The following is a 26834-nucleotide window of genomic DNA, read 5'->3' on the forward strand; positions in this document are numbered from 1 at the left end:
TGGGCACATGGCGCCTTCCTGTAATCCCAGGGGCTCAGGAGACTGAGGTGGGAGGATCACAAGTTCAAAGCTAGCCTCAGCAAAAGCAAGGCACTGAGCAACTCAGTGATACCTTGTCTCTAATTAAAATGCAAAATAGGTCTGGGTTATGTGGCTTAGCGGTGCTGAGTTTTCAATCCCTAGTACCAAAAAAAAAAAGAATTGTAGTATTTAACTAAAGCCAATGAAAATCTGTGTCAGCGTTCATATTTCAGCCCACAATGAGCCTTTAACGTGGAATCTGATTTATTTAGGGATCTAAATACAACTTCAATTGTAGGCATTTATCCTTAAGTATGATGGACATTAATAATTCAGAAATTAAATTTGAGAATTAAGCCCTTTGTTTCATGAAGGATGATGCCCTAAAACTATAGTAAGCATATTGGATTCTTAATCACTCTTTTTTAATGAGAATAATTTCCAGTTTTATTTCCATGGGAGTTCCATGTAACTTCCAGTGCGAATCTCCGAGTTGCTGTTAAGAGCATTCAGGGTGTGTGGCTCCAGCCCTTGCTGTGACAGGTGGCGTGTGGCAGAAGTGATGTGGTGGCCCGAGTGAGGAGGGACCTTGAGTGCTGCTTGTGAACTGACGCAAGGCCGCAAGGGCACGCCACAGGGTGGTAGTGACGTCCCACTGAGCCCTTACCAGGACCTGGGAACAGCAGAGGTGGCAAGGTGCAGAAGAAACTTGGCCTGAGCTCCTAGTACGAGCCTGCACTTCCGTGTTCAGGTGTTGGAGGACTGTTTGGCAGCAGGGACCCTCCAGGCTGTGAAGCCTCGTCCTGGAAAGACAGGAAGCAGAAGGATTCTTAGGTCCTTGGGAAACATGGAAGCACATGCTTCTCCCCTAGAATGCATGTGTGCAAAATTTGCATAACTCTTCAGAAAATTTACCAGTCCCTGGAACCCCCCTGTGGAACTCAGGTTGTATGGAAAGGTGTTGATTTGGTGCATAAGAAGATTGACCCCCATGAGTTCTATCCAAGGGCAGAATGGTGTGCCTCCTCAGGCACGTTCTCTTCTCACAAACACTAGTGAGGTTCAGAGATAGACAGGGTATCATGTCACTGGCAGCACCAGACTGGGCTCTCAGTTGAAGAGAACAGTGAAACTAATGCTGTTTCTTTCTCAGTTAAATCATGTGGTCAGGGGAAAAGACAACAGATGGATGACTTGAATGTGTGTGTTTTCTCTTAGCCACCGACAGCCAAAATGCACGCCATCATTGAGCGCACAGCCAACTTCGTGTGCAAGCAGGGAGCACAGTTTGAAATAATGCTGAAAGCCAAGCAAGCACGGAACTCGCAGTTTGATTTCCTGCGCTTCGATCACTACCTCAACCCCTACTACAAGTTCATCCAGAAAGCTATGAAGGAGGGGCGGTACACAGTGCTGGCAGAGAACAAGAGTGAAGAGAAAAAAAGTACGTGACCCTGCTTGTGTCCTGTTTGAACTTGGGTGTTGGGGGGCAGTCCTGGGGAAGCATGGGCAGGCAGATGGAGCCAGGCTTGGGGGTCCTTGGGTTGTTTATGGGCTCCTGCTGGCATGCCACATGAAGCTCCCTGCGCTGTCTTACACATGGTGACGTGCAGTTAAACACCGATCAGATCTGAAGGTGGCCACCTGGCTGGAGCCTTCCCCCTCCTTTTGGCTGCTTGGCGTTCTGTAAAGAAGGGTGCGTCATGCTCCACCAGATCATTCTCCTAGAAGGGGCCTGCATCGCTGTGTTCAGGGAGTGAAGTTACATTGTACGCTCCAAAAATGAATTGTTCCTTTTACTTGAAGTGTCTGAAGCTTTTATATTTGTAGGTGTCTCCATGTGGAATTCTTACAAAGCCACTTGCCTCTATTTGGAATAATATCCAGAGACCAGCCTCTTTTGTGTGTCTTCCATTCTATTCTGCTGAAATCAGATGTTTCAGATCAGTTAGTATAAGTCTTCTTCCCTTCAGCCCTGGTGCTGGGGGCTTGAAAGACCAGGGCCTTGGGCATGCAAGGCAAGCCTCTGCCCCAGGCACACCCAACACCACTGTGTACATCTGAATGCAGATTTTACCTCCAACTTTGTCATCTTTTGTGTGTTTGTGTGTTTTATTTTACTTCCCATAAATCAGATTTTTGCCTCCTTTTTTTTTTTTTTCCAATGAAAAAAGTTCTTTCATTGCTCCAAGACAAGTAAATGCTAGAGGAAGGTGTGATGTGGCTGAGGGTCCTACTTCCTACTTTCTGTCTGACTTCCTTCTGAGCAACTTGGGTGTCCACAGGGAGTGTTCTCCATAGGAGTTGGTAGACAGAAAACCAAAAAAAGGGCCAAATGTAGCTCTGCCCTTGTCTGCTGCTGAGTTTGTGGAGGATATTTATACTCTTTCCCTGCCATACACCAGAGCCTATTGGTTGCTGCTTTAGTTGCACTTACTTTCAGAGTATGCTGTGGTACCTTGACACAGCTTCACCAGAGTCTTGATCTTGGTTTCAGAGTCAGGCATCAACTCTGACAACGAGGAGGAGGACGACGAGGAAGATGGGAGCTACCTGCACCCATCTCTTTTTGCCTCCAAGAAAAGCAGTCGCCTCGAAGAGCTGATGAAGGTCTGTATTGGACTATTGAGCTATAAAATTGCCGCTGTTTAATTTGGAAAGTGTGGAGCATGTCACTTCTTGTACATTGCAGCTATGTTTTCCTCGATCGCCACTGAGTGGTGTTGCATTCAGTTTGGTGACAAAGCTTCCTTTATTTCCTGCATATCTGTTGATTTCACAAGCAAATTATTTTTGTTTTATTGTACTTTTGTCCCCTGGGATATTTAGAATAAGAATAATATTGAAGAAGACTTGGAAATTCCGTAACTGTATAGATTTTATTACAGGATTGGATTTTATGGGTGTTCTGCAGATCTACCTTCATAGATAGTTTCTCAGTAAATGTTTCTGCTTCTGATCTTCCCTTTGTCCTTACAAAGAAGTCACCAGCACTATCTTAGGGTTCGTTTTTGCATCTGTCTGCCATTTGTGGTATAAAGACACCAAAGTCTGTGAGATTCCAGATATGTTTTCAGCAGTCATGCTGTGTAGCTGCTCCCTGGAGGGAATTATTCTTGATTGGATGATAAAAGCTGTTCATTTAAAAGCAGAAATTCCTCTGAGGAAGGACAGAGTTTCACGTTTCTCTTGAGCTTTTCTGTTTCAGGAGTAGCAATCCAGTTCTGACACACCCTCCTTTGCTTAGTGGCACATGGAGAGAGACCACGTGCTCATTCAGTACCTCTGGGGCTCCCAGTCAACCGGAGCACAGGGCCACAACTCTATGTGTGTAGTCAGGGGAGGGGACCTAGCAGATTACCTGGAGTGTGTGGGCTCTGGCAGGTGACTGACAGCATATTTGGGGGGTTTATGGAAGACAGGGTTTTCAGAGCCTGATGGGAGCTGCAAGGGTCAGAAACAGGCTCTGTGCAGGTTGTGGGTCTGGTGGCCTGTGCCAACACTCCTATCCTTCATGCTTCCTGGCTCTGCATTGTTTGGGGCCTGGTGTGACTTCACCTGGACACAGTCAGCTTTCTCTGTGTGCGTGTGTGCATGTGCGTGCACTGAGTTTGCTCTAAGGTGTACACACTATTATAAAGTAGAGTTGAGCATTTTTAACAGGAGAGTTTGTTGTGGCTGTGAGCACAGAAAATGCTGAAACTGTGTGTGTGTGTCTTCTCTGTCCCTAGCCCTTGAAGGTGGTGGACCCAGATCACCCCCTGGCAGCCCTGGTCCGTAAAGCGCAGGCTGACAGCTCTGCCCCCACCCCACACACTGCAGATGGGGCACCTGTGCAGCCCTCCCAGGTGGAGTACACGGCAGACTGTGAGTACTCACTGTGCGCATCCTGACCTGCATCCAGCTACAAGGCCCAGCCACTTAGCCACTGTCCTCACATCCAGCCCTGGGTGTGTTGCTGTGAGGGAGGAGCCTGTAGTGCATCCCTCTGTGTGACTGATGGCAGGATGCCTGCCCTGCCCTGCACCATCTCAGCATTCCAGCAGGGGCAGAAGCAGATGGCAACTTGTCCTGCCCCTCTGAAGTCCCTCCCAGAAGCCACACTGTGACTTCCTTGACCCTTAGTTGACAAGAGCAGTGTCCCATGGTCTCCCAGCTAGAGGGGAAGCTGGAAAGTGGGGCCTCCAGTCGGGCACAGGGCTGCCCCAGAGGACGGAATGCAGGTGCTGGGCGAACAGTGTTGCCTGCACCCCGGATGGTTTTGTGATGGCGTTAAGACTGCTGGCTCTGACAGACAGGACTGGGTGGAGTTCCGGGAAGAGTGGGAGGCAGGTTGTCTGCCTTGGCTGCTTTCTTTAAAGACATGACTTAAGGTAGCGTGGATGGTCATCCACCAGCGTCCCTGCAGAGCGTGGGTCTCCACCCTGGCTGTCACCAGAACCTGAGCATGCTCAAGTCCCGTCCTGTAGACTTTATGACCATCTGCAGAGGACTTAGGAAACCTAACACGACACAAGTGCTGCGTCAACAGTTGTTAAACACCGTATTGTTCAGGAAGTAGTGAGGGGGAAGAGGCTTGTAGTTTTTAGTGCAGACACTGTTTTTTCCCCTGAATGTTTTTCAAGCTGAGGTTGGTTGAGCCTGTGGATGTAAAGCCTGAAGACTCAGGGAGCCAGCTGCACCGTGCAGCACACAACGGCCAGCCGGTCTCCTTCCTCCTTGCCTTCTTTCCTTCCTCCTTCCTTTGTTTCCTGTGCTGGGGATGGAACTCAGGACCATATGCATTCTAGGCCAGTGCTCCACCACTGGGCTATACTCCAGCCCTGTGTCTTTCTTTCTGGTTTATGCTGATTGCTTTCATCTTTTTAATTATTTGAAGATTATTGATTCAATATGAGCCTTGAAGCTGTCTTCAAGCAGTCATTTGAGTGTTTGACCCTGGTCTCTGTGTCGAGTCTTGAGTTGGTTACTCTGTTTGGAGGCTGAGTGAGCCTGAGAGTGAACCTGCAGCAGAGCAGGAGCTGGCCTGCCCAGTGCCTCCCTGCATACCTGTGTGGGGGTCCCACCTGGGAAGCGCTGCCAGGTCCGCGGGGCTGTGTTCTGAAACCCAGGCTGCTCTTATCTAAGCCAGCTCGCTAGTGTGGGCATTGTTCTCTTGCACCTCCCTCTCAGCTCTGGACCACTGATGTGTCATTTCACTGTGCTAACTCAACATCCTAAGGCTGCAAAAATCAGACACTTCTTTGAACTTTCTGCATGTGTCCCTGCAAAACCTCTCAGAGTCAAGAACTTGGGTAATTTCTTTATGTGATCAAATGAAGTCATATCAAATGCTCGAATGCTCCAGTCAGATCTCGTGTTACAGAGTTGCATTTTGCTTTAAGTCCTGCAGTCAGCTCCCAGCGTCACCATCAGAAGGCAACTGTCCCCAGTCGTCCCAGCGGAGTATCTGATAGGCATTGAGCGTGGCCTGCCTTTAAACTCTGAGCCCCGCCTAGCCTCACAGGAAGCTCCTCTGTGCCTGGAAGTGGCAGTAGCAGGAGGCTCCGCGCACATGCCCGCAGTCCAGGTGTGCGCCACAGGAGCACCCCACACGCGGCTCTCCTCTTCCAAGCCTGTCTTGAATTTGCTTGTGTGGAATACACATGTTTACTGGATCCCTGCAAGTCATTGCCCTGCTCTGCAGGAGAGCAGTAGAAATTGGGGGTTGTGGGTGCTGCCCATCACCGTGGACGGACAGTCAAGAGCAGTGTGCCACAGCCCTGTGGCACCAGGCGGGGTGGTGGAGCAGGCTGAGAATGGCTACTCTGGGACACAACACCCCACATTTGGTGGAGGTGGTGACCTGAGCCGAGTCACAGCAGTGGGGGACACGACCAGTTGGGCAGATTTCAGACAGTGCCTAGCAGGGCTCCCAGGCCATGACGAGTCTCCGCAGCCTTCGGAGGGTCCCGGGCCTGCTGCATTCAGCCCAGGGCTGGCCTGCAGGAGCCAGCTCGTGCTTCCTGTTCCTGCAGGGTACGCAGTCCTTGCTCCAACGTTCCCCTGTTTTACACAGTGCGCATTTAACACCTGGAAGAATAGGGCAGGGGGTTGTCTGGGGTTCTGTGAGGGCAAGCAGGTCTCACCCTTATAGGTTGCAGACCACGCTCCTTTCATCCGCTGGTTAGAGCCCTCAACCTGGCACTGAGAGTTCCTTTAGAGACAGACTGGCAGACACCACACCTGCCTGTCCAGGATCCAGGGAGGCCATACCCTGGGAGAGGTGGCCTGGTTCCTGTTTCCTTGGACAATCAAGAGCCAGAACTTGGGATCCGAATCCCAACTGAACCTGCCAGAATTCCAGAAATACCTAAAGTGGGGTTCCCAGCATCAGCAGTCCCTGTGGACCAAGGGCTCTGCCTTAGGCCAATCTGGAGGCTGTGGCACCCCTGGAGTGTGGCCACTACAGATAAATGTGACCCAGGCACAGGCCTGCCTTTCCTTCCTTGTCTTGGCTCCGCCAGGTGCCTGACTAACCTACGCTGGCTTTGTGCTCTTTCTCAGTTGTCCTCTGGAACGTATGTCCTATCTGTCTTGTAGTGGTTTCTGTGAGTCGTTGAAGTTGCTATATCCCTGATGACCCTGTCATTGCCCTCATGGCTTTTGCAGTGAGGTAGCTGAGGGACCTGAGGTCCTCTTTTTGGTGGGTTGTTGCTGGTGGCAGCCGTGTCTGCCATCAGTCATGCTTGGGTGCCTGTCATCTGACTGGCAGCAGTGTGCGGCTGCTGGCTGGTGACCAGCTGTTGAGGCCCTGGCTTGTCTGTAGTTGCTCACTGGAGGGACACAGTCCTGGTGTTCAGGTGTGGTTCTCTTGCACTAAGTGGTCTCCCTCATGACCAGGTGCGTGAGTGCTGACCGTGACATCCCCCTGCGTTGGAGATGGCAGGTCCAAGAGAAGCATGTGGAAACGCCGACAGGCTCACAGCTGCTCCCAGGACGGCTCCAGCTTGGGTTTCCTCCCTTGTCCTTTCCTGTTCTAGCTGTCTCGAGAGTGCTTTGCTCTCACACTTTCAGTGTCTGATCCAGCGTCTGGAACACTGCATGAGGGCCTGCAGCCTCTGACTGGCCCTCGGTTTGTTGAGGTCAAGTCTGCAGCTCCTCCTCCCTGGCCAGGATAGCGCTGCACTGCCTCAGGGAAGGACCTGACCAGGCCAAGGGTGCAGAGTCTCTGAGACAGCGCCCAGTGTGGCAGTCAGGAGTGCTGGACTGCTGTGGTGGGCTCCGGGTTTGCCTCGGGAAGTCCTGCTTGTCCCCTGCTTCCTCTGCCTCATCCTGTTCCCAGCTGTGTCCCCATGGGTTTTCATACAAGGTCTGTCGCTCTGGGGCTCCAACGTGTCGTCTTCCTGTTCCTTACGCAACTGGCTTTGTATAGGGAAGGGATAATATTCACAGGCGTTAGGTGGCTTTTTGAAGAGAGCTTTGGTTATGGGTTTTTCACTTGGGAAAATTATTAGAAAAGCTATCTTGGAAATTTTTATAAAGTTTCGCTTTCTGGCAGACCCTCACCTGGGCCAGAGCTGTGGACACATGGGGTCTGGAGAAGGGGCCATTGGCCCTGCCTGGTGGGAAAGGGCTGAATCTACACGCAACACCTGACCACCTGTCCCAGTTACAGAGAAGCCGTGTGCTTGTGGGAGCATGACCTGTGGAAGGCACGGCCCGTGGTGGAAGTGGCTCTGTGGCCTGTCCTGTAGCCATAGCCATGGGGAAGTCCCCCTGGGCTGGGGAGGAGATGCCTGTCATGGGGGCCCCAGAGGTATTCCTGTGTCTAGTGTGCATCTTGTTCTCCTCACTTCTGACCTGGGAGTAGAGTGGACTGAGGAATGTCGCTGGTCTCAGCCTTGTGTCCAGCTTCCGGGAGTGGTGTCTCTGTCGATGTAGGAGTGGTTTGCTGTGCTCCAGCCATCTGTGACCAGCCCAGGCCAGGGTGGGGTGCCTGCGCCTTCAGACATCTCTACAGCACTGCCCCACCAGCCGTGGCTATGTGGAGGCCCATCAGTGTGTGCAACAGAGACGGCTGCCCATGGCACCAGGTCACAGTCCAGAAGAGGTGGCGGGTCAGGCAGGGGGATCCTGAGTCACACAGAGACCGTACTGGTGGTCCCTTCCCCCAGGCATGGCTTTGGACCCTAAGGCGTAGAGTTTGGGTGGCAGATTACAAGGCATGGAGAGGAATGGCGTGCTCAAGGACGAGGTGAGAAGACCAGGCCGCTCCTTGTGGACACATGCAGGACCATGCCACACACTGGATTAGGGCTTTTTGCCGTGATCTAAAAGAATAACTTTTGGTTCTCAAGAGAACAATGAACTTAATTGTTTAGCTGGCCAAGGCCTAACCCATGGGGGCTTTAGAATGAAAGGGACTAAGAGGGCTACTGTGATCAGAGAAGCTATGGGGGTCAGAATAATGGCCACCACCCCACAGTCCCTCCTTGCTAAGCTGACCTGGTGCGTGTTTGTTCCAGAGCGTGTTACAATGATGCATTGAGCAGTTGTGTGTCCTTGTCCCTCTCTGTGCATGTGTAGACCCCATGAACACTAAGTTTCCCAAGGATAAAGGCCATGTCTGACCTGCTGGCCAGGGTGCCCCCTCACCTCCTTCTGTAAGGCATGGGTGCAAAGGATAAAAGCTCCAAAGCACCCACGGTTTTGTAGGGCTGTGTGAGTGCCGAGGAATCCCTTGACTGTGGGGTGGGCCTCTGTGCTCAGACACTGGGCACACACCCACGAGCAGGTGTGTAAACACAGGCAGAGCCTCTGAAAGCATCTCAGCTGCCACTGGCACACGGGACCCTGGGCAGTGAGGGTCTGAACCCAAAAGTGAGTGTGCCCTCAGGAAGGGCCTCACCCTGAACAGCAAGTTGATCCCACCCACTGGTCAGGAGGGTTTCCTGGCAGGAAGCAGTAACAGTTCGCTAAGTATTTGGGTTTGGGGGATAAGAGAAACTGCAAAGCTATCGAAAAACTTGAAGAGAAGTGAGCCCACAACTCAGCATGTGAGGCTAGGCCTCAGCCCTGCATGTAGGCAGCTGACACATGGGTGTGCACCTGCTTTAGTTCTGTGGGCCTCGGTGTACAGGTAGTATGAGTTCACTACATTCTCGAAACACTGATGGTTTTCTGGGATATCTTAAAGATTCCATTTTGGTAAGCTCCATTTAGACCTAGGATGGGTTTGTGGGGGCAATTTGATTTTATTCTTATAAAATGATTTCCCAGCTATCTAAAAAAGTGATGAGCCAGAATACAAAACATTTGAAAACAGAAGCTTAATAAAGGGAGACATGCCCTATCAGGTAATGAACTCTACTATTACCATAGAAGCCTTTAAGGGCTGGGGATATAGCTCAGTTGGTAGAGTGCTTGCCTTGCAAGCACAAGGCCCTGGGTTCAATCCCCAGCACCGCAAAAAAAAAAAAAAAAAAAAAAAAAAAGATCCAGTTTCTGCCATAGAAGCCTTTAAATAGTTGATGCTTTAAACCCTGGTGCCAGCGTGCTGTTTATAGTATACTGTTTCAGGGCATTGACGGTTATTTCTCCTTCCTCTACTGCACTTTTGAAAGCAATTGACTTTTTCACCTGTTTTTCCAAAGCATTGAGCTTTATAGTCACAGAAACAATAATTTTCTTTTCTCACTCAAATTGCATGTTGGCACAAATTTTAATCAATTAAATGCATAATTGTAGTAAGTTTAACTGGAAAAAAATTAGTTTAAGAAAAAACCTGTCCTGAAAGCAGAAGTTCCGCCTTCTGAGAGGAGGCTGCACACACTGGTGCTCACCATGGCACCTGCTAACCCACAAGGCACAAGGAGCCACCCTCACAGGGAGCTCCAGCGTGGGCCAGAAAGACGGTGCTAAGCATCTCAGGAAATGCAGCAGGAAGGACAGCAAGCACTCAGAGGCAGCTCCAGGAGAAGGAACCAGCTCAAGAGAGCAGACCCCATCAGTCAGCAGAATCACTTCAGCTCTAAGTGCCCACGCTGGGACATTTTCAGCAAGTTGGTGTGCATCGGCAGGAGGAAGAATCATCTGTGTAGCCAGTGGTCAGCACGGTATCAGCCAGGGGGAGGTGGAACTGTTGCGAGAACGGGGGGGACTGTCTTCCAGCTGGACAGGAAGTAGGCTGACAGTCCAGTCAGAAGACAGCTACAGTGTGACTGACATGCCCTGCAGCACGTCTGCTGACCCCAGAGCCCAGCCCTGCTGCAGGTCCAGGTGTGAGGGGAAGGTGGTTTCTAGGCTACCGAAATGTTAGTCACCTGTCCTATGAGTTCAGGCACCTTCAGAGATTAAACCAAAATAGAGGGGACCTGAGTGATGGCACGTTTCAGCTGTCAGCGAAGCTGGGAAGGAAAGGGCGACAGGTCCTCCTGTGTTGGCAGTGGTGGTGGCCATGTGCAAGCAGAGCAGAGGGCAGGCTCGCAGCATGCACATGCCTCTGACCAGGACCTGCGCTTTAGTCCACACGCGCGCGCACGTGAAAGTACAGTTACACGAAGACCCATTGTCAGTAGGGTGGGTGGCACATGCCTGCAATCCCAGCAACTCCAGAGGCTGAAGTAGGACAGACCAGCCTCAGCAATCTAGCAAGACCCTGTCTCGACATTTTTTTTTTAATTTTAAAGGACTAGGGATCAGCTCAGTGGTGGAGCACTCCTGGGTTCAGTCCTCCGTACAAAAAAAAAAAAAGGCCATCATGGGATTTTCAGTAGTGGCAAAAGACTGAGGCTGCTGTGCACCCTCATTGGAGGACCAGTACTTGCCCTCCCCGAGGGCACAGCCCTGCCGCAGCCAGCCAGCCACTGGCACTGCTGGAGGCTTCTGAGGAGAGGGCAGGGTGCAGCAGGAGAGGAGCCAGTCCCAGTCCACCTGTGCTCAGGAGCAAGTGGAAGGCACATTTCTGTGTGTGTGTCTGATAGGACAGAGGTCAGTGGGGAGAGGGACTGTGGAAGAGTGAGACTGGCCTCCCAAAGAGGAACTGACTTGCCTGCCTGTTTGTGCTGTTTAGATTCTTTAGTGTCTTACATGCAGATTTATGTGTAGTACCCTGAGTCAGCTCTTCACGATCTATTTTAGTGCAGAATTTCAGGCTGTACCCCCTGCAGCAGCCTGCAGCAGCTCTCCCCCGAAGCCTGCCGCTGTGTGCAATGGGGCAGGCTCAGGCTCAGCCACCTCCTTCGTCCATCTCCTGTTACCCTGTGTGGTGTTTCATGATCCCCTGAGGTTATATTCAGGTGTTCCACAGGTAGATATTTTCCTGGATTGGGGAGGAGGAACATTTGTTTTTATTTTAAAAGAATCTTTCTATAATCCCTTTGAATATAAATATGTGGAACTAAATTCTTTGTTAAGCCTGATAGTGAACTATTTTTTATGCTTATTATTTTTTTGTTATTACTTTAGTTGCCTTTTGTTATTTAACTATAAATCCTTGCAGAAGATTATAGTAATGAAATTAATTATGTAGGAGGCAATAATACGGAAATACCATCCACTGTTTTTTGTACAGTGTAATAAGTGAGTAAGTTAAAAAGTCATGAACTTAAGTCCATTTCATGTGACTAGGCTTGATTTTTTTTTTTTCTTCTACCCCATTTATCTAATGTGCTTTTGCTGTTGTTTACAGCATTTTCTTTTTAGAACTAATTTTCTCGTAAGTCAAGAGAAGTATAAGAAAGGAAGAGCAGCATCAGCACTCACTCAGCAACGGGGGGAGCGTGTTAGTGTGTGGCTGCCTGAGGTCCCCTGCATCTCAGGAAGTGGGGGGCACTTAATGGGCATCAGACACACATCATTAAAGTGGAAATAAACGTAGGTTTACTTCAGCTCAAATAAGAAAATAGTGTCCAACAATGTTTCTTTTTTTTTTTTAACATTTTGTTATAAGTAGATAAAATATCTTTATTTTTTAAATTTTTTTTTATGTGGTGCTGAGGCTCAAACCCCAGTGCCTTTCACATGCCAGGCAAGTGCTCTACCACTGAGCCACAACCCCAGCCTCACACTAAGTTTTTTTAATAACTCAAGGATTCAGTTCTGGCAACTGAGGTGGCTGAGGCAGGAGGATGGCAAGTTCAAAGCCAGCCTGAGCAATTTAGCAAGCCCTCAGCAAATTAATGAGACCCCATCTCAAGGTAAAAAATAAAAAGTGCTGGGGCTTGGGCTCAGTAGTTAAGCACCTCTGGGTCCAACCCCTAGTACCAAAAAAATGTTCTGAAGGACCCTTTATGGTCAAGTGGAAAGATTCAGAGAACACTAGTTGTTGTCATCAGGGCTTGTTTTTAAGTTATGTTTTTATCCTCAATGCTAGTAACTGTGAAACTAGAAGTTAGTTCTTACAAAATATCTTCCCTCTGTCCTCCCCTGACTCCAGATTCCTAACGACATCTTCTGTGATTTTAAGTGCCTTGTGGCTTGGTCTTGGTTCTTGGCAGAATGGATTTGCTTTCTCACCCAGGCGTCTCTGTTATCTGGCTCTCTCGGGTGCGTGACTCTCATGGACAAGTGTGCACAGTTCTTGCGTACTGGACTAAATACTGCCTTCCACCCTCGCATGAAGGGGACAGCTTGTCTGGGTGGAGAATTCCGGGGTCTTGCTGTCTCCCAGGCCTTCCTAAGCTAAAAGCCCAGAGAGGCCTGGGCAGCTGGCCTGGCTGCTCCTTGCTAGTGTCCATCCACCGCGCCTGGTGCTGTGCTCTCAAGTGCTTTCTTGTTGGAAGGTGTTTACTGCTCCTTGGGGTGGGCTGCAAGTCGCCCTGGGCGTCGCAATGCAAGAGGGCGGGCGCTCTGCCTTCCGCTGGGCAGCCGTTCTGCTCAGGCCTGTGCTCTGCACTCAGGCTGGGCCTCACTGCCGGGAAGGTTTCTCTCAGTCCTCTCCCTTTCCACTGAGTTCTTTTTCCTCTGGGTTTCTTCCTTTTCTTTCTTTCTTCCTTTCTTCCTTTCGTTCTTTCTTTAATATTTTTAGTTGTAGATGGACACAGTACCTTTATTTATTTATTTTCATGTGGTGCTGAAGATGGAGCCCAGTGCCTCACACGTGCAAGGCGAGCCCTCTAGCCCTGAGCCCTCCTTTTCTCTGCTTTAACCTCTGTGTTTCTCCCTGGCATCGGCATGATTATTTCTGTCTTTGTGTTAGTGAGTTGAATTTTTTTTTTTTAAGCCATGTCTATTTTATTCCTTGCTGTTTAAATTTTGTTAATTCTATGATGTGTTGTCCTGGTCCTTGGTTTGCCTTCTGAGCTCTGTTGTGGGCCTGGCGAGCCTTCTCCATAGGTGTCCAGGTAGCCTCTCGGGCCTGTGCTCTCTGCCACAGCTGCCTACCTATTTTGCTGTTGTGTGAAGGCAGTCGCTGACCATCACAAATGAGGATGCCTGGGTGCCAGCAAAACTTGTGTGGACACTGAAATTTGAATTTCACACAGTTTTTACTTTGTGAAGTAGTCCCTCGTTTGAATTTTCCCAACCATTTAAAAAAATAAAGCCATCTGTGCTTGTGGGCTGTGGATAGCAGGCAAGGAGCCCTGCTGGCCCCAGCTTAGCATTGTCCCCTGATCCTGTTTGGTGTGGTCCTTCCTTTATGCTCACCAGCCCCCTGCCTTCCCAGGCCCATCTGCAGCTCCGAGAGCTCATGTGATGTGTTTCCCCAGACTGCCACCCTGCTCTTGGGTGCAGCGAGCAGAGCCACCCCTGGGGCCCCTGTTGCTCTGATAGGGAGAGGCCCTTCTCCTGGACCCTGCCTCACCTCAAAAGTGTGCCTCTCTGCGTCAGGCAGGGCCCAGGTCCAGGTGCCTTTGCACTGCTTCCTCCAGGACCCCCTGCCGCCTACTCTCTACCTTGGTGTGGAACGAGGTTTGCCAAGAAGAGTACAAGCTTTTAAACACGTCCAGCTGAAATTCCACAGCTGCTCATCCATGCTGGGTGCAGCAGCATGTGCTATGACCCTGGTGTCACTTGAGTGGCCAACGCATAAGGATTGCTTGAACCTACAAGTTCAGGGCCATGGGGGCAGCACAGTGAGACCTTGTCCCAAAAGAAGGGGGTGTATTTAAAGATTCCCAGCTTTACAGAGGTGCTATTCTCACAGCACTGCAGGAGTTCTTCAGGTTTCCAGCTCTGCCTGGTGGTGGTGAAACAAGCCACCTGTATTAGGGTTCTCTCGAGGAGCAGAATCAACAGGAAGGGGATTTATTAGATTGGCTTACATGACCAGAAGCCAGGTAGTCCAAAATGGCCGTCTGCAGACTGGAGAGCTGGAAGAACAAGAAGCTGTGCCACCCAAGAGGCAGAAGCCCCAGAACAAGAAGGACCAACAGTGTTACCCTAGTCCTAGACCAAGGCTTCAGGAAACTCCCTGGAGCATCCCTGGAGAGTCTGCTTTGGGAGAGTGAAGAAGCGAGAGTCTGATGTCCTCAGACAATGGAAGCAGCCATCAAGAACCCGTCCAAGAAGAGCCCAGCTGCATCTGCCTCTGCTTCCCTGTTCTTCCAGCTTTATTCCATCCAAGCCTCATCCTATTGGGTGGAGCTGCCCACGCTCAGGGAGGGGCTCCCCTTCAATTCACTATCCCACATGCCAATCATTCCTAGACACACCCTCATGGACACACCCAGAGTCCTCTTAATCATGGGCACCTCTCAATCCAGTCAAGTTGACAATTCACATTAGTCATGCACCTCCCTTTGTGTGGGATGTTTTAAAAAGCACCAGGTTGTCCAGAAGCTACAGTAAAGCAGAAAAGATGTGTTTGCCTGTTAACTCTTGTCTTCTCAGGTGCCCTGTGGCGTAGGAAAGCATTAGCAGGCCATGAGTGACCATCTTGTGATGAGGATGGGCTCATGGCACAGTGCGTGGTGAGCCACGTTGAATGGCGTGGGAAGGGCAATGACATTTTTCTATGTAAGACTGTGGGCTTAGCATTTTAAGTAGTTTGTTTTTTCCCTGGAACACAAGATTTTATGCTGGAAAGCTAACAGACAAGTACTTTTAACCAAGTAGGGTCTCTTAGGTGTCAGTCCAGGGGATGATGTCAGAAGTCTCAAGAATGGAGACAACTGACTGGAAAGGAGAAACCTACCTTTTCAGCTGTTTCTCCTGTTAGCTTCTGGAAGACCTTGAGGTTTTAACACCTGATGGGTTTATTAGGCACTATCTTCACCCTTGAAACTGAAGAGCGATTATCGCTGAGTCCCCATTGATTATTGTGGAATTGTGCTTTGCTGACACCTGACTCGAGTCATTCCACCCCCGAGCACCGGTCTTCAGCATGAAGAGGACACAGCCTGATGGCTGAGTGGGCATAGACCTTGCAGGCTGCTGTGGGCAGTGGGCTTGGATTGTTGAGTTTTACATATGACAGGGAGACGGCTGCAGAGTGAGGGCCCTTCCCAGGGCCCAGCGTGCTTGCCTGGATTGTGACAAACTCGCATGACCTATGCGTGGCTTCAGAGCAGTGGTTGTGGGGCTGCTGGAGCTGGCAGCCTGTAAACCCTCCTCCCAACACACGTACCGTGGGTGCCTCTCAAGTAGTTGGCACGTGTGTGGCCAGACCCAGAAAGAAATAGGGGAAATCAAGGTCATTGTGGGATCCTGGACAGATTTTTTCTCCTATGACTTTTTCCTTACTTTCAGAAATACTTCTGAAGTTTCCAAGACTCAGTTGAAAAGCATTTCAACCAGCTTTTTAGAAAAAAATTGCTTTTAAAAATTAACAGCAGTGGGGCCAGGCACAATGGCACAGGACCACTTGGGAGGCTGACGTGGCAGGCCAGCCTGGGCAGCTTAGCAAGGCCCTGTCTCAGGAAACCTGCACAACGCGGGAGGGAGGGAGGTTCTGGCTGTGAGTTCATAGAAGCACAGTGAGCAGTTCTGCATCCAGGGCTGACAACTGCAGCTGCACCATCAGCCCCACCTGCCCTCCGCTGGCTGCGGTGCCGTGACGGGGTCCTGGGAACCAGAGAGTTCCACAGCTCACTTCGCTCATTCAGGTGAGCAGCACCCTGACTCTGAAACCCAGGTAATGAGGTGTCATTCCTCTTGGAAGGTCATTCTTCTGGTCATTGCCCTGCATTACCAGAAATACTCGTCACTGACTTTTTATCATGTTTTCAGTTTCATCAAAAAATGGACTTGTTTTTTCTCAGTATAAGTCAGCACAGCACGTCCTCCATTTCACCTCTTGGCACACAAAGACCAAAGTATTTGCTGTCTGCGTCTCTAGAGGGAATGTCTGCCAGCCCCTGCTCTGTCCCCACTCTCACGGAGAGGCCTGTGCAGATGCAGGCAGCTGCAGCGGCTCTGCGGGGAGTCCTACCCTCATCTACCTGAGGGCCTCTGCACCCGCTAGCCGTTGTCAATTTTTTACTCCTTACACAGTGGCCTGGCAGACTTTCCAGTTTTATTTAAGATCCGCTTTGTTAAGAGTTTGACTTTTGTCGTAATTGTGGATCTTTCTGGGAAATAACTCTCACATCATGTCAACACCAGTCTCCACCCAGCCCTGACCACCCACTGCCTTCCTGGCGTTGCCCCTTGGTACCCAGAGAAGGGTCCCAGTACCCACCTCCTTCCTGTTTCAGGAGACAGCTATCCAGGCCAAAGTGCAGGTGACCCCAGTGTCTTCCTGCTCACCCTCCATGTGGTCCAGCCGCACCTCTTTGGACCCATACTCGGGAACTGCCCCTGTCTGCCTGGCCTCCTTGGCTCTCTTCTGTTGCTGCCCTCCTCCAACAGCTAGCACACTGCTCTTGAGAGTAAATGCCATCTCATCAGGACTCCTTGAAGCCCTCTGTGCATCCCACCCGTTAAACCAGAGACCTTCCTGTGGCCAATTGGCTCTGTACGTCCGATGAAACTCCCCTCCAACTCTCCACCTCACTCCACCCTGTCTCGCTTTCCCTTTTTGTGCTTAGAGTGTGCTAAGTAAGCTCTAACCATAGGGCCTTTGCACTGGCCCTTCATCTGCCTGCAGCGTTCGCCCCCAGCCCTGGCATGGTTTAGGTGGCCCCTCAAGTCCTGCTAGCTCTTCCTGTAATTACACGTCATCAGCATCTGAGGTTGCTGTTGACTCACCTTGTCAGCTGTGTGCACCTGGGTCCCTAAGGGACTGACAAGTCTTCGCTTGGTGAATACTGACCGACGGGAGGGAGAAAGGGACAGATGGGCCCAAAAGTCACCCCCTGGGAAGGAACATGAGTAAATGTTTTCTCTGGCTCTCTGCCCTGAACTCAAAGATGTGATAAATCAGATAAGATGCTCGTCACAGTAATTCAGGTGCTTCCTATGAAGAGTGTCTGGCATGTGCCACCACTGCTGGCTCTTTACACAGCCCTTCTCACCGTGTGTCCGAGTGCTGGGACAGCCCCCGCTCCCGCTGCTCTCCATCTCGACCTCATCCTCGACCTTGTCCTCGGTCGCTCCCTTCTCTGGGTTCACTGTGATAGGTGGAGCTCCTGTTGCCCCCAGGCCACCCTGCCCCCAAATTTAACATTCTGCCTGTTTGTTTTCTCTTTTGGTTATGACTCCAGTATATTTGTCTAATTTATAATCAGAATTCAAAAGAGAAAAGTGTGGAGCGGCCCCTCTGGCAGCTCTTGCACTAGCCCCTGTGAGGCCGTGACCCTTCTCCACTGCCTGGTCACAGCCCCTCTGCAGGCGCCGTGGGCTCTGATGGGCCATCTTCCCAAGCGTGCCTGGACTGGTGACCCCTCGTGCTGCTGGCCACCTGCAGGTATGCAGGTCTCACTGAGTTTCTGAGGCTGGCTTTGAACTTGTGCTCCTCCTGCCCGGCCCCCAGCAGCCTGTGCCTCCTGGGATTCGCCCGCTGCCTCCATGTTAGTGTCTTTTTCGCCTTCACTGTTGTGTGTTTGCTCCTGTGCTTGGCCAGAGTGCATCCTCAGTAACTACCAGCAGAGGGTTCGTGGGAGATGCATTTGAATTTTAAGCCTCAGATACCTGAAATGCCTTAATTCTGTCCTCACTGGACAGGTCACGAGGTGGGTCTAGGATTGTGGAATGGAAATCATGTGCCCTCAGATTTTGGACTGTTCCACGCACCATCTCCTAGTAGCTTTTGCCTCTGCTGGGAAGCCTGCCATTCTGGTTCTCTTCCCGGGTAGCTTGCACAACTGCTGAATAAGTTTGCACTGGCATGGGTGGTACCATGCCAGGAGGGCAGGAGCAGAGCTCCTTCCTGTGGAGCCGACACTGCAGCGAGCAAACATGACAGACGAGTGAATGTGTGGTGTCCCCACTTTCTCCTCTCTTACTTCTGTGGGACACTTGGTTCAAAACCTTAAATGGAAAATTGGAGAAATAAGCACTCCATGTGTTTTAGGTTGCATACCACCCTGCATCCGTGTGATGAGACTGCGTGCCCTTCCTCTCCTTCCCACCCAGGACATGAGCCCCTCTGCCCAGGGTGTCCATACTGTGTATGCTGCCCTCCCGTTGGTCACTTGGCAGCCACCTGGTTATCAGGCGCTCTGTCGTGGAGTCACAGAGCTTGTGTTCAGAAGCTCTTAGGAAGGGGTCTGACCTGCGTCCTGATGCCAGGGTCCTTGCCTCACTCACCTCCACACAGGCTGCATCCTCTCACGCCCCAGGAAGGTGAGGCTGAGCACGGTACGGTGAAGGGAGAGGCCGGCCACGGCCTCCATGGCAGTGTAGTGTCAGGGTCACCTGTGCTCCGTTGTTTGTGTGTTCCTCTCTGTAGGCCGAGCTCTGCCGTCAGCATGCATGTGCAGGAGTAGTCTCTAGTGTCCGGCATCCCTGCATCCTGCCTCGTGTCTCTGCAGAGAAGGGACTGCTGTGTGACTAAGCACAGTGGAGCGGGTGGTTATGGTGGGTCAAGCGGGCTATCTGTGACCACAGGCCTGAGGCAGTCCAGAGCAAGCAGGCGAGTGGTTCTCACAGAGTGGAGTTGGGGTTCGGGGGGCAGGGGGCACAAAGTAGACAAATGGGACTTAGGGAGAGGGCCTCCCAGACAAGGAATTGGGCTTACTGTGGCTGAAAGGACACCATGGCAGAGGAGTGACCCGCCTGTGGTCAGCTCTGCACTGTGTGGATAGGAGGGCAGAGCTGTAGGCAGGGGCCTCAGCCTTCGTCTGTGAGCTCAAGGAGGCGGGCACTTTCTGTTGTCATGGCATCCTGACCCTAAATAACACAGCGGGCATCAAGGACCGTACACGCACCCCACCCCCGAACAGCGCTGCGCAGCCCAGGCATCCTTCCGACTGCCCCGACCTGTTGTGGATTCGACTTTGTTCTTTCCTTGTCTACAAGACTGGCTGCATGGGGTCCTCAGCCCTGGCTCAGCTGGTGACCTAGAAGGGCTGTGAGCAGCCCTCCTGCTACAGGGCATATCCAAGAAGCCTCTGGAAACAAGGACCACACCGTGCAACTGTGTGCTGGAGCGGCCGCCGCCATGTGCCTTGGAGCGGCCGCTGGAGCCTCAGGCTGTGCAGAGCTCAGCTGCTGAGGTTTTGTCATCACTGCCTCCCAGTGTGGTACCCTCCAGCAGCACCGTGCCAGCAGCCTCTACAGGCTGCGTGCAGAGGCTTCTGGAAAGAAGAGTTCTTGATGGTACCTGAGGCACTGCACCTGTGCCAAGGATGGAGGAAACCACACAGCCTGGGGCTGGGCGCCAGGCAGGGCCCGGTCTGCAGGGAGGCCCACAGAGATGCCTGGCCGTCAGGCACTCTTGGACAACAACGCTCCCACCTCCCTATCCCGTTCCTGACGTTCCATGAACTGAGCATCTGGGAACAGCTCCCCAGGGTGGTGTGGAGAAGGTCACACCCTGCAGTGGCCTGTGCCCTGCTGCCTGCGGCACTTCAGCCTGCAGTCTGCCACCCTGTCCCCACGCAGCATCCGGGTGGTCACGTTCCTGGCCACCTTCCAGAAGTTGGTCACAGCACTGCTGGGAAGAGCCACTGGGCGGGTGAGAAGTCGCAGAGGGCAGCGATGTGGACTGCCCCTTCCGTGTGGGCCTCGCACCTGGGCTGAGGGTGTCCTGACAGGCTGCAGCCTGGGGACCGCCTTGCCTGCTCACCTGGCAGCCTTTGTCCTTCAGGCCTGCTACACAGTCTATACTGCCTGCTGTCTTCACTGCACCTTCTGAGGCCTGAGATGGGCGGGTCTCTGAGGCACAGGGGCTCTGCAAGCTTGCGGGGCTGATGGTGGTGTGCGTGTCGGTTCTCACAGGTGTGGTGCTTGGTTTGAAGTGTTTCACTCACTTTGCCACATGAAGGATGCAGTGGGCTGTTGTTCGCCCATGTGACTTCAGGTCTTACTGAGGCTACAGTTGAAAACATACTTGGACTTTAGCTGGAGACCGCCTGGGACAGGACCAGGTGTTTCGTCCTTCCCCTGAGGTATGACCTGGGACCAGCAGGAGCATCAGACTCACCCTCCCTGCCGGGGGCACCTGTGCTGCAGGGATTTCCTGCTTCTGGTGGTGGCTCTGCCAGGGTGGGAGGCACGGGCAGCTACTCAGATGCCTGCTTAGCTTTGACGGTGGAAGTTCGTATTTGAACTGAGTCACTTTGTGTGACAGGTGTCGTGTGCTTAGAGCTAGGACTACAGAGATGATGGTGGCGAGACCTGCCCTCACAGGTGCCCACGGAACAGTGCCTGTGATGCCCTCAGCCCCTCCCTGTTTATGGTGGTCTTGTCTATTCTGCTGTCCCCAGAGATGGCGCAAATGCTGCTGTGTGGCATTAGTGTGACGAACTCCTTGAGACCAAACACCCTTTTCTGGAAGCGAAGATGGTGCCTTTCTTCTGTACAGTGGTTGGTGTGTAGCACTGAGCTAGAGAGGGACATCTGGGGAGTTCATGTGTGTCTACTTAATAAAAAGTGAGCCATTGGCCGCTGGGAGCGTGCCTGTGCCCTGGAAGTGCCGTCTTCCAACCTGGCATGGACTGAGAACTTGAACGCACCTCTGGTGTGGCATTCGTGGTCACACTAAACTCTGCCTACTCGATTTACCACATTACTATTTAAAGTGAACAAGTGAAAGTCAAAATCCCTTCATTGGAAAAAATCTGTAGGCCATCTCCTGATGAAGGAGAAATTAAACCTCTGTAGTCAGAACCCCTTTTTATCTGCAGCAGGATTAGGAATAAAATTCTCTATATCAGTGAACCTTCTGTGGTTTGTGCTGGTTTTGAACATTTTCCAAAATAAGGTGAGGTCGCCTGCAGGACTCTGGCTAGCGCTCTGGCCTGCTGTCCCGTGGGTGTGAGCCTTTGTGCACACAGTATGGAGGAAGCTGTTTTGTGCCTGTGTATGATAGGGAAGCCCAGGAGCAGCCCCAGGGCCCCGGGATGTCCAGAGTGAAGGGCAGTGCCACCATTGCGGGGTGAGTGGTGACAGGTGTCAGCTGGCAGGCAGGACTGTTCCCAGGATTAGCAGTTGAGTGGACAGAGACTGCAGAGGGTGTGGAGTTGGTGTCAGAGTGGGGCAGGCCAGCGGAGCTCGCCAGGTCTGCTCTCAGGAGCCGGGCAGCTGCTGGGAAAGGCACAGCTGCCCCAGGACGTCTGCCAGGCTGCACTCGTGCAGCTAGGGAGAGGGCCCCTGGCCCCTGGCTGCGCGGGACGTCCTGTCGTCACCTTCCCTGCAGTGGACGCATGGGCAGCCTGGCTGGTACTGGGAGTGCAGGAGCGGTGGGAGGAGCAGGCACGGGCGCAGGGTCCTCCAGGTCCCCTCCCGGCCTCACCCCGCTGTGTCTCCGCAGCGCCGGTGGCAGCCATGTACTACAGCTACTACATGTTGCCGGATGGCACCTACTGCCTGGCTCCGCCCCCTCCAGGAATCGACGTGGCCACTTACTACAGCACCCTTCCTGCTGGGGTGACCGTGTCCAGCTCCCCTGGGGTGACGACCGCTGCCCCACCGCCTCCTGGGACCACACCACCGCCACCACCAACCACAACCGAGGCGAGCAGCAGCACCGCCTCCTCCTCCACCACCACAAGGTGCGTGTGCCCCCCACGTCCTCAGCCTGGGCCCTGATCTGGATTAAGCCTCTATTTGAAAAATCGTTGCCCAAGTTACAAAGTCAGAGGTTTCATAACATAAAAGTTCTCAAAAAGCCAAGTGTGGCGGTGCACGCCCGTCATCCCAGTGGTTCAGAGGCCAAGGCAGGAGGTCCAAGCTCCAGTCCAGCCTGTCTCAAACCTAACAAGGTCCCAGGCCATCAAGCCTGACCACCGGCTCGTGCCCTGCAGAGTCCCCCACCCGCCCTCACCTCAGTGGGGCAGGCCTGGGCGGAGCCCTCTGGGAGTTGCACATCCTGGGTCCCACGCGCCATGGCACGTGACACCCTGAGGAGGCCCACAGGCACCCCACTCGGGGACTGGGGTCCAGGCACCTGCCTGTTTCTGCAGTGGCCCTCTTCCTGTCCCTTAGAGGAGGTGGAGCAGAAGGTGAGATGGAGTCATGCTCACCAGCTGCTTTCCTAACAGGACAAAAAGGCAACATGTGACGCACTTCGGGTTGTTGCTGGGAGTTGGCTTCTCACCAGAGGGAAGCATCAATTAGGGAGAAAACGAACTGTTGCTGGCTCTTCTGGGAGACCCCTTGTGGCCACAGGCCATGGTACCTTGGTCCCTGTGTGAGCGCACTGGCTCTGTTAGTCTGGGGAGGACACAACATCTTGAGAACAAGAGCCTCTCGTGCGTGTTCTCCGTAGCGCCAGTATCTGTTGCCCCCCACAAGACCAACGCCAAGAGGGCTCTCCAGCCGCCATACTGGCTCAGTGTGGCCGCTGGGGAGCGAGCGTTGCTCACCTGGCCTTCTCCACAGTGCACTTGCTCCCGTGGCCGCCATCATCCCCCCGCCCCCAGACATTCAGCCTGTGATCGACAAGCTGGCAGAGTACGTCGCTAGGAATGGCCTTAAATTTGAGACCAGCGTTCGTGCCAAGAACGATCAGAGGTGAGAGGCATGGTTGTAAGCGTCGGGTTGGCTGTAGCTCAGTGAAGGAGCGCTGGCCTGGTACGCCGAGGCTCACTTCACCCCTGGCACCAGAAGGAAAAGGAATTCTAAGCAAATTATATAGGTGGGATTTGGGGTTTTCATTTAGCTCTTTAAAAACCCAGCCATGTTCGTTCCCCCTTTTCTTGGTCCAGTGTCTGGATAGACTTTTTTGCTGGTCTTGTCAAATTACTCAGCGTTTCTTACGTGAAGTACAGTATTGCTGCAACCCAAGGTGAAAGGCTGGGACTCACTCTTCTGGAGGACCTGCCTGAAGCCATTTTTATAAAATCCAGTCACGTCCCTGCGTTTGGTGTTGGAATGTGAGTGGTGAGGCCGAGTTGCAGTGCCCGTGTGGGTCTCCTGCGCACGTGGCAGGGGCAGGATGCTTGGCAGGTGTTAGTCCCGTCTGGATGCATGAGGCCACGCTCACACAGGCCTGTTTCCCCTCTTCACAGATTCGAGTTCCTGCAGCCGTGGCACCAGTACAATGCCTATTATGAGTTTAAGAAGCAGTTCTTCCTCCAGAAAGAAGGTGGCGAAGGCACACAGGTGCGTGTCTCATGGTGGCAAGGGCGTGAAGCCTGCTTGCAGCTGCAGAAGTGGCTCCAGCACGCTCACTGTGGACGGGTTTGGCAGCCTGTGCGGGTCGGCTGCGTGTCTCCTGTGCTGCCTCTTGCTGCCCCGCCTGAAGCTGGTGTTGGAGCTGCTGCTCTCTGCGTGTCCATGTCCAGTGTGTGCCAGACGAGAGCCCCTGCCTCCTCAGGCACTTGGCCTTTGGCTGTGCTCCCTCGCCTGCTTTGGTGGGAGTGTGCCAGGCCCGTGGGCTGCGTGAGGCGAGCACCAACAAGCACTGCCTGGAGCCGGACCTGGGCACCAGCTGCCGCCCTCCTCGCAGGGCCGCGTCCTGCTGTCCTCTGCCTCTCTCAGGACATGCACACCCTGACACTGTTTTCCAGCTTGTTTTGGGGGGAGAGATGGCAGAGGCCCTGCTTTCTGCAGATTTCCTGAGGCCTTTATCTCAGATTGCTCACACTGAAGAAGCTGGCTTACCGGTTGGCTGTAGGGAAACTTTGTGGTATTCTGGTAGGACAGTTGCCAAGGCTGGGCTCACAAGACAACAGCACCTCGCCCAGTGTACTCTTAGGGGTGGGCGATCCTTTCACACCTCTGCAGCCTGTTGTGCCAGAAAGTAGTGAGTCCAAATTTGAAATATAGAAATGTTACTGTCTGATGTCTTGCACTTTTGAGAAATCTCGTGCAGTTTCTCATATGACAGTGTACAGTGATGTCTGCTCTCCCTAGGCTGTGGCAGCCCCAGAAGAGGCCCCTGCAGAATCCACTCCTGAAAAGCCAGGCGAGACTGGGGAGGATGGCGTGCCAGAGGACACAGGCGAGGCAGGAGGAAGAAGCTCGGGTGGGAAGAAGGAAGCATCGTCCAGTAAGAGTGCCGCAGACGGGAAGCTGGTGAAAGGTGCGCTGCTGCTGAGGCTTACAGGCCCTGCTGGCTTGCAAGAGAGCCTGTCGCCTTGAGCTCAGGCCAGGGTGGAATGGGCATCTCTGGGTTGCCTGTAGGACTTGCTGGTTGTGCTCTCCTGGCTGGGCGTTTGGAATCTTGTGAACTAAGTTAGTCCTAGGGATCTGTTTGCTTAACGGCCTGTTTGGAGCAACTCGGGGAATGTTTATAAATTATTAAGTAATGTCTCGTTCCCTCAGGCATCTGAAACAATGCACACAGACCATTGCACAGAGAAGCCCCTCCTCTTTCCTGATCAAGGCAGCCCTCTGAGCACCTCTGCCAGGCGGCACCATGCTCTCTTGCTTTTGGTCACCTTGCTGTCCCTGGAGCCTTTGGCCTAGCAGGACGCACTTGTGTGTGTGTGAGTGACTGGTGCTGTGGAAAGCACGAGGAGAAAGCTGGCGCAGGCTCCCTAGAGCCCTGGGTGGCAGACGTGAGGAGGCAGCATCCCCGATGTGTGTTGAGAGGGTCCATTCACGGTGGTGCTGCTGTGGGGTGTGCTGGCCACCTGCTGTCCAGGTGGAGAGTCTCTGAGTGGCTCCAGCATCCAGGGACAGGGTCTGCAGCAGGGCAGCCAGCTTGTTGCCTCACCTTCCCGTGAGGCCCCAGTCCTGCTAGGGTGGCCTCATCCATCAGTGGCTTCCTAAGGAGATTCAGGCAAAGGCACTCTTGGAGGCTGTAGAGAGACCATGACCTAGGGTGCAGCTGTGCAGCAGCTCCCGGGTGGGAGGAAGGCAGGCAGCGCAGTGTGGGAGCAGGTGGCCAGAGTGCTGATCATCCAGAGGAGCACAGTTGTCACCAGGAAGCTCGCCTGAGCACATGTGTAGAACCTTGCCCACCATGGCCACCTTCATCTCTTGGGTTGAAATAACCAAACACATAGACTGCCCAGTAGCGGTGGCTGCTGCTTCAGAAACTAAGGGAAATGCTGTCCCCGGGTCGGAAGCACAAGCCAACCACCTGGAGTGTGATTTATAGGGAAGGAGAAGGCACCCTGGGACTCAGGCAGTGGCCTCAGGGAAGCCGTTTTCAGCAAAGAGGGTTGGGCAGGAGGCCTGGACAAGCTGTGGAACACCCGGGACAGACCTGCCTGCCCCAGTGCAGCTCCCCACAATCCTGCACATCCACAGACTTCCTTTCTACCCCCAGCTCAGTCCTGGACAGCACTGGCCCACGTGTGAGACTGGGGGCGGAAAGCTGCAGCCTGCTGAGGTGCTGGTGGATCTCTGAAAGAGACCCCTCTGTGACAGGAGAGATGTTAACATCTCTGGTTTGTATTCCATGGGTGTGAAAATGTAAAGCTAGTGCACCTGATAACCTGATATCTGTAAGACTGCTTAGAAATAAACTGCCACATTTAAGACACGAAGAACTGGAAATCCGTCTGGATGAGAAGACAGCTCCTGTGTTTTCTGAGAAATTCCAAAGGAAAGAGACAGGTACAGAAGAGGCGTCCAGGTAGAAAACTAGGGGGCTCTTCTCCAAGGGGGAAGCAGGTCAGCGCGCTGTGCTTTGGTAATGTCAGATGCAGGCAGTGGAAGCAGATGTGAAGAGTCGTAAAAGCGTTCAGGGCACTGGAGCAGAAGGACGTGGGGAGTTCAGCACTCCGGGATCATGGGACCGAGAAAGTAAGGACGAAAAGAACATTGCTTATCCAAAAATGACTAAATACAGTGAAACTTTGGTTCAAAGAAAAACAGTCTGGTGTGTTTGTGTTGGTGAACAAAAAATAAAAACAAAACAAGCATTAAACTCAAGAACCTCAGAAGCAGGCTAGTGCCTAGGAGGTGCAGCAGCTCGGGAATGGAGTGTGCGAGCCTGCGTGAGCCCTGGTATGGTCCTAGCACCAGGACAGGAAGAACCACAGAAAGCCTCCAAGAAAAGCAGGAAAGGCAGTCGGTGCAGATCAAAGCAGAAATTAGAAAACCGTCCAAAAAACCAGTGAGACGCACAGGCAGCATTGAAGGGCAAGAGTGGGTGCAGCCTGGGCGAGAGGAGGGTGTCACAGGCTGGCTAGTACACAGGCTAGTGGACATGACCTTGAGTCTGGAATCTTGGAGGACCCTTTTCAGTAAAAGCATCAATTGCTAAAATTGTCAAGAAATGATAGGAAACTGACATAGATGTATATGCCTAAAAGAATTTTTGAAATACTGGTTGGTGAACTGCTTCTGGAACCAGGCAGCAGGCCAGGAGAAATTAAAGGCTGGCCTAACTGCCCTCGGGAAGCAGTGCCTGCATCAGCAGAGCTGCTCCAGAGCCCTGAGGAAGATGG

General features: G+C 52.6%; 1 protein-coding gene across 1 annotated transcript in view; it reads left to right on the forward strand.

Annotated features, from left to right (window-relative positions):
• Window positions 1-26834, forward strand: part of Sfswap (splicing factor SWAP) — a 69465-nt gene that overhangs the window by 11124 nt on the left and 31507 nt on the right. The window contains 7 exon segments of the mRNA XM_047562622.1: window positions 1240-1465; window positions 2519-2631; window positions 3753-3888; window positions 21800-22040; window positions 22870-23001; window positions 23499-23592; window positions 24346-24514. Of these exon segments, the coding sequence (XP_047418578.1) occupies window positions 1240-1465; window positions 2519-2631; window positions 3753-3888; window positions 21800-22040; window positions 22870-23001; window positions 23499-23592; window positions 24346-24514 (1111 nt within the window).

The sequence above is a fragment of the Sciurus carolinensis genome, chromosome 8 (genome assembly GCF_902686445.1).
Source record: "Sciurus carolinensis chromosome 8, mSciCar1.2, whole genome shotgun sequence".
Lineage (NCBI taxonomy): Eukaryota > Metazoa > Chordata > Mammalia > Rodentia > Sciuridae > Sciurus > Sciurus carolinensis.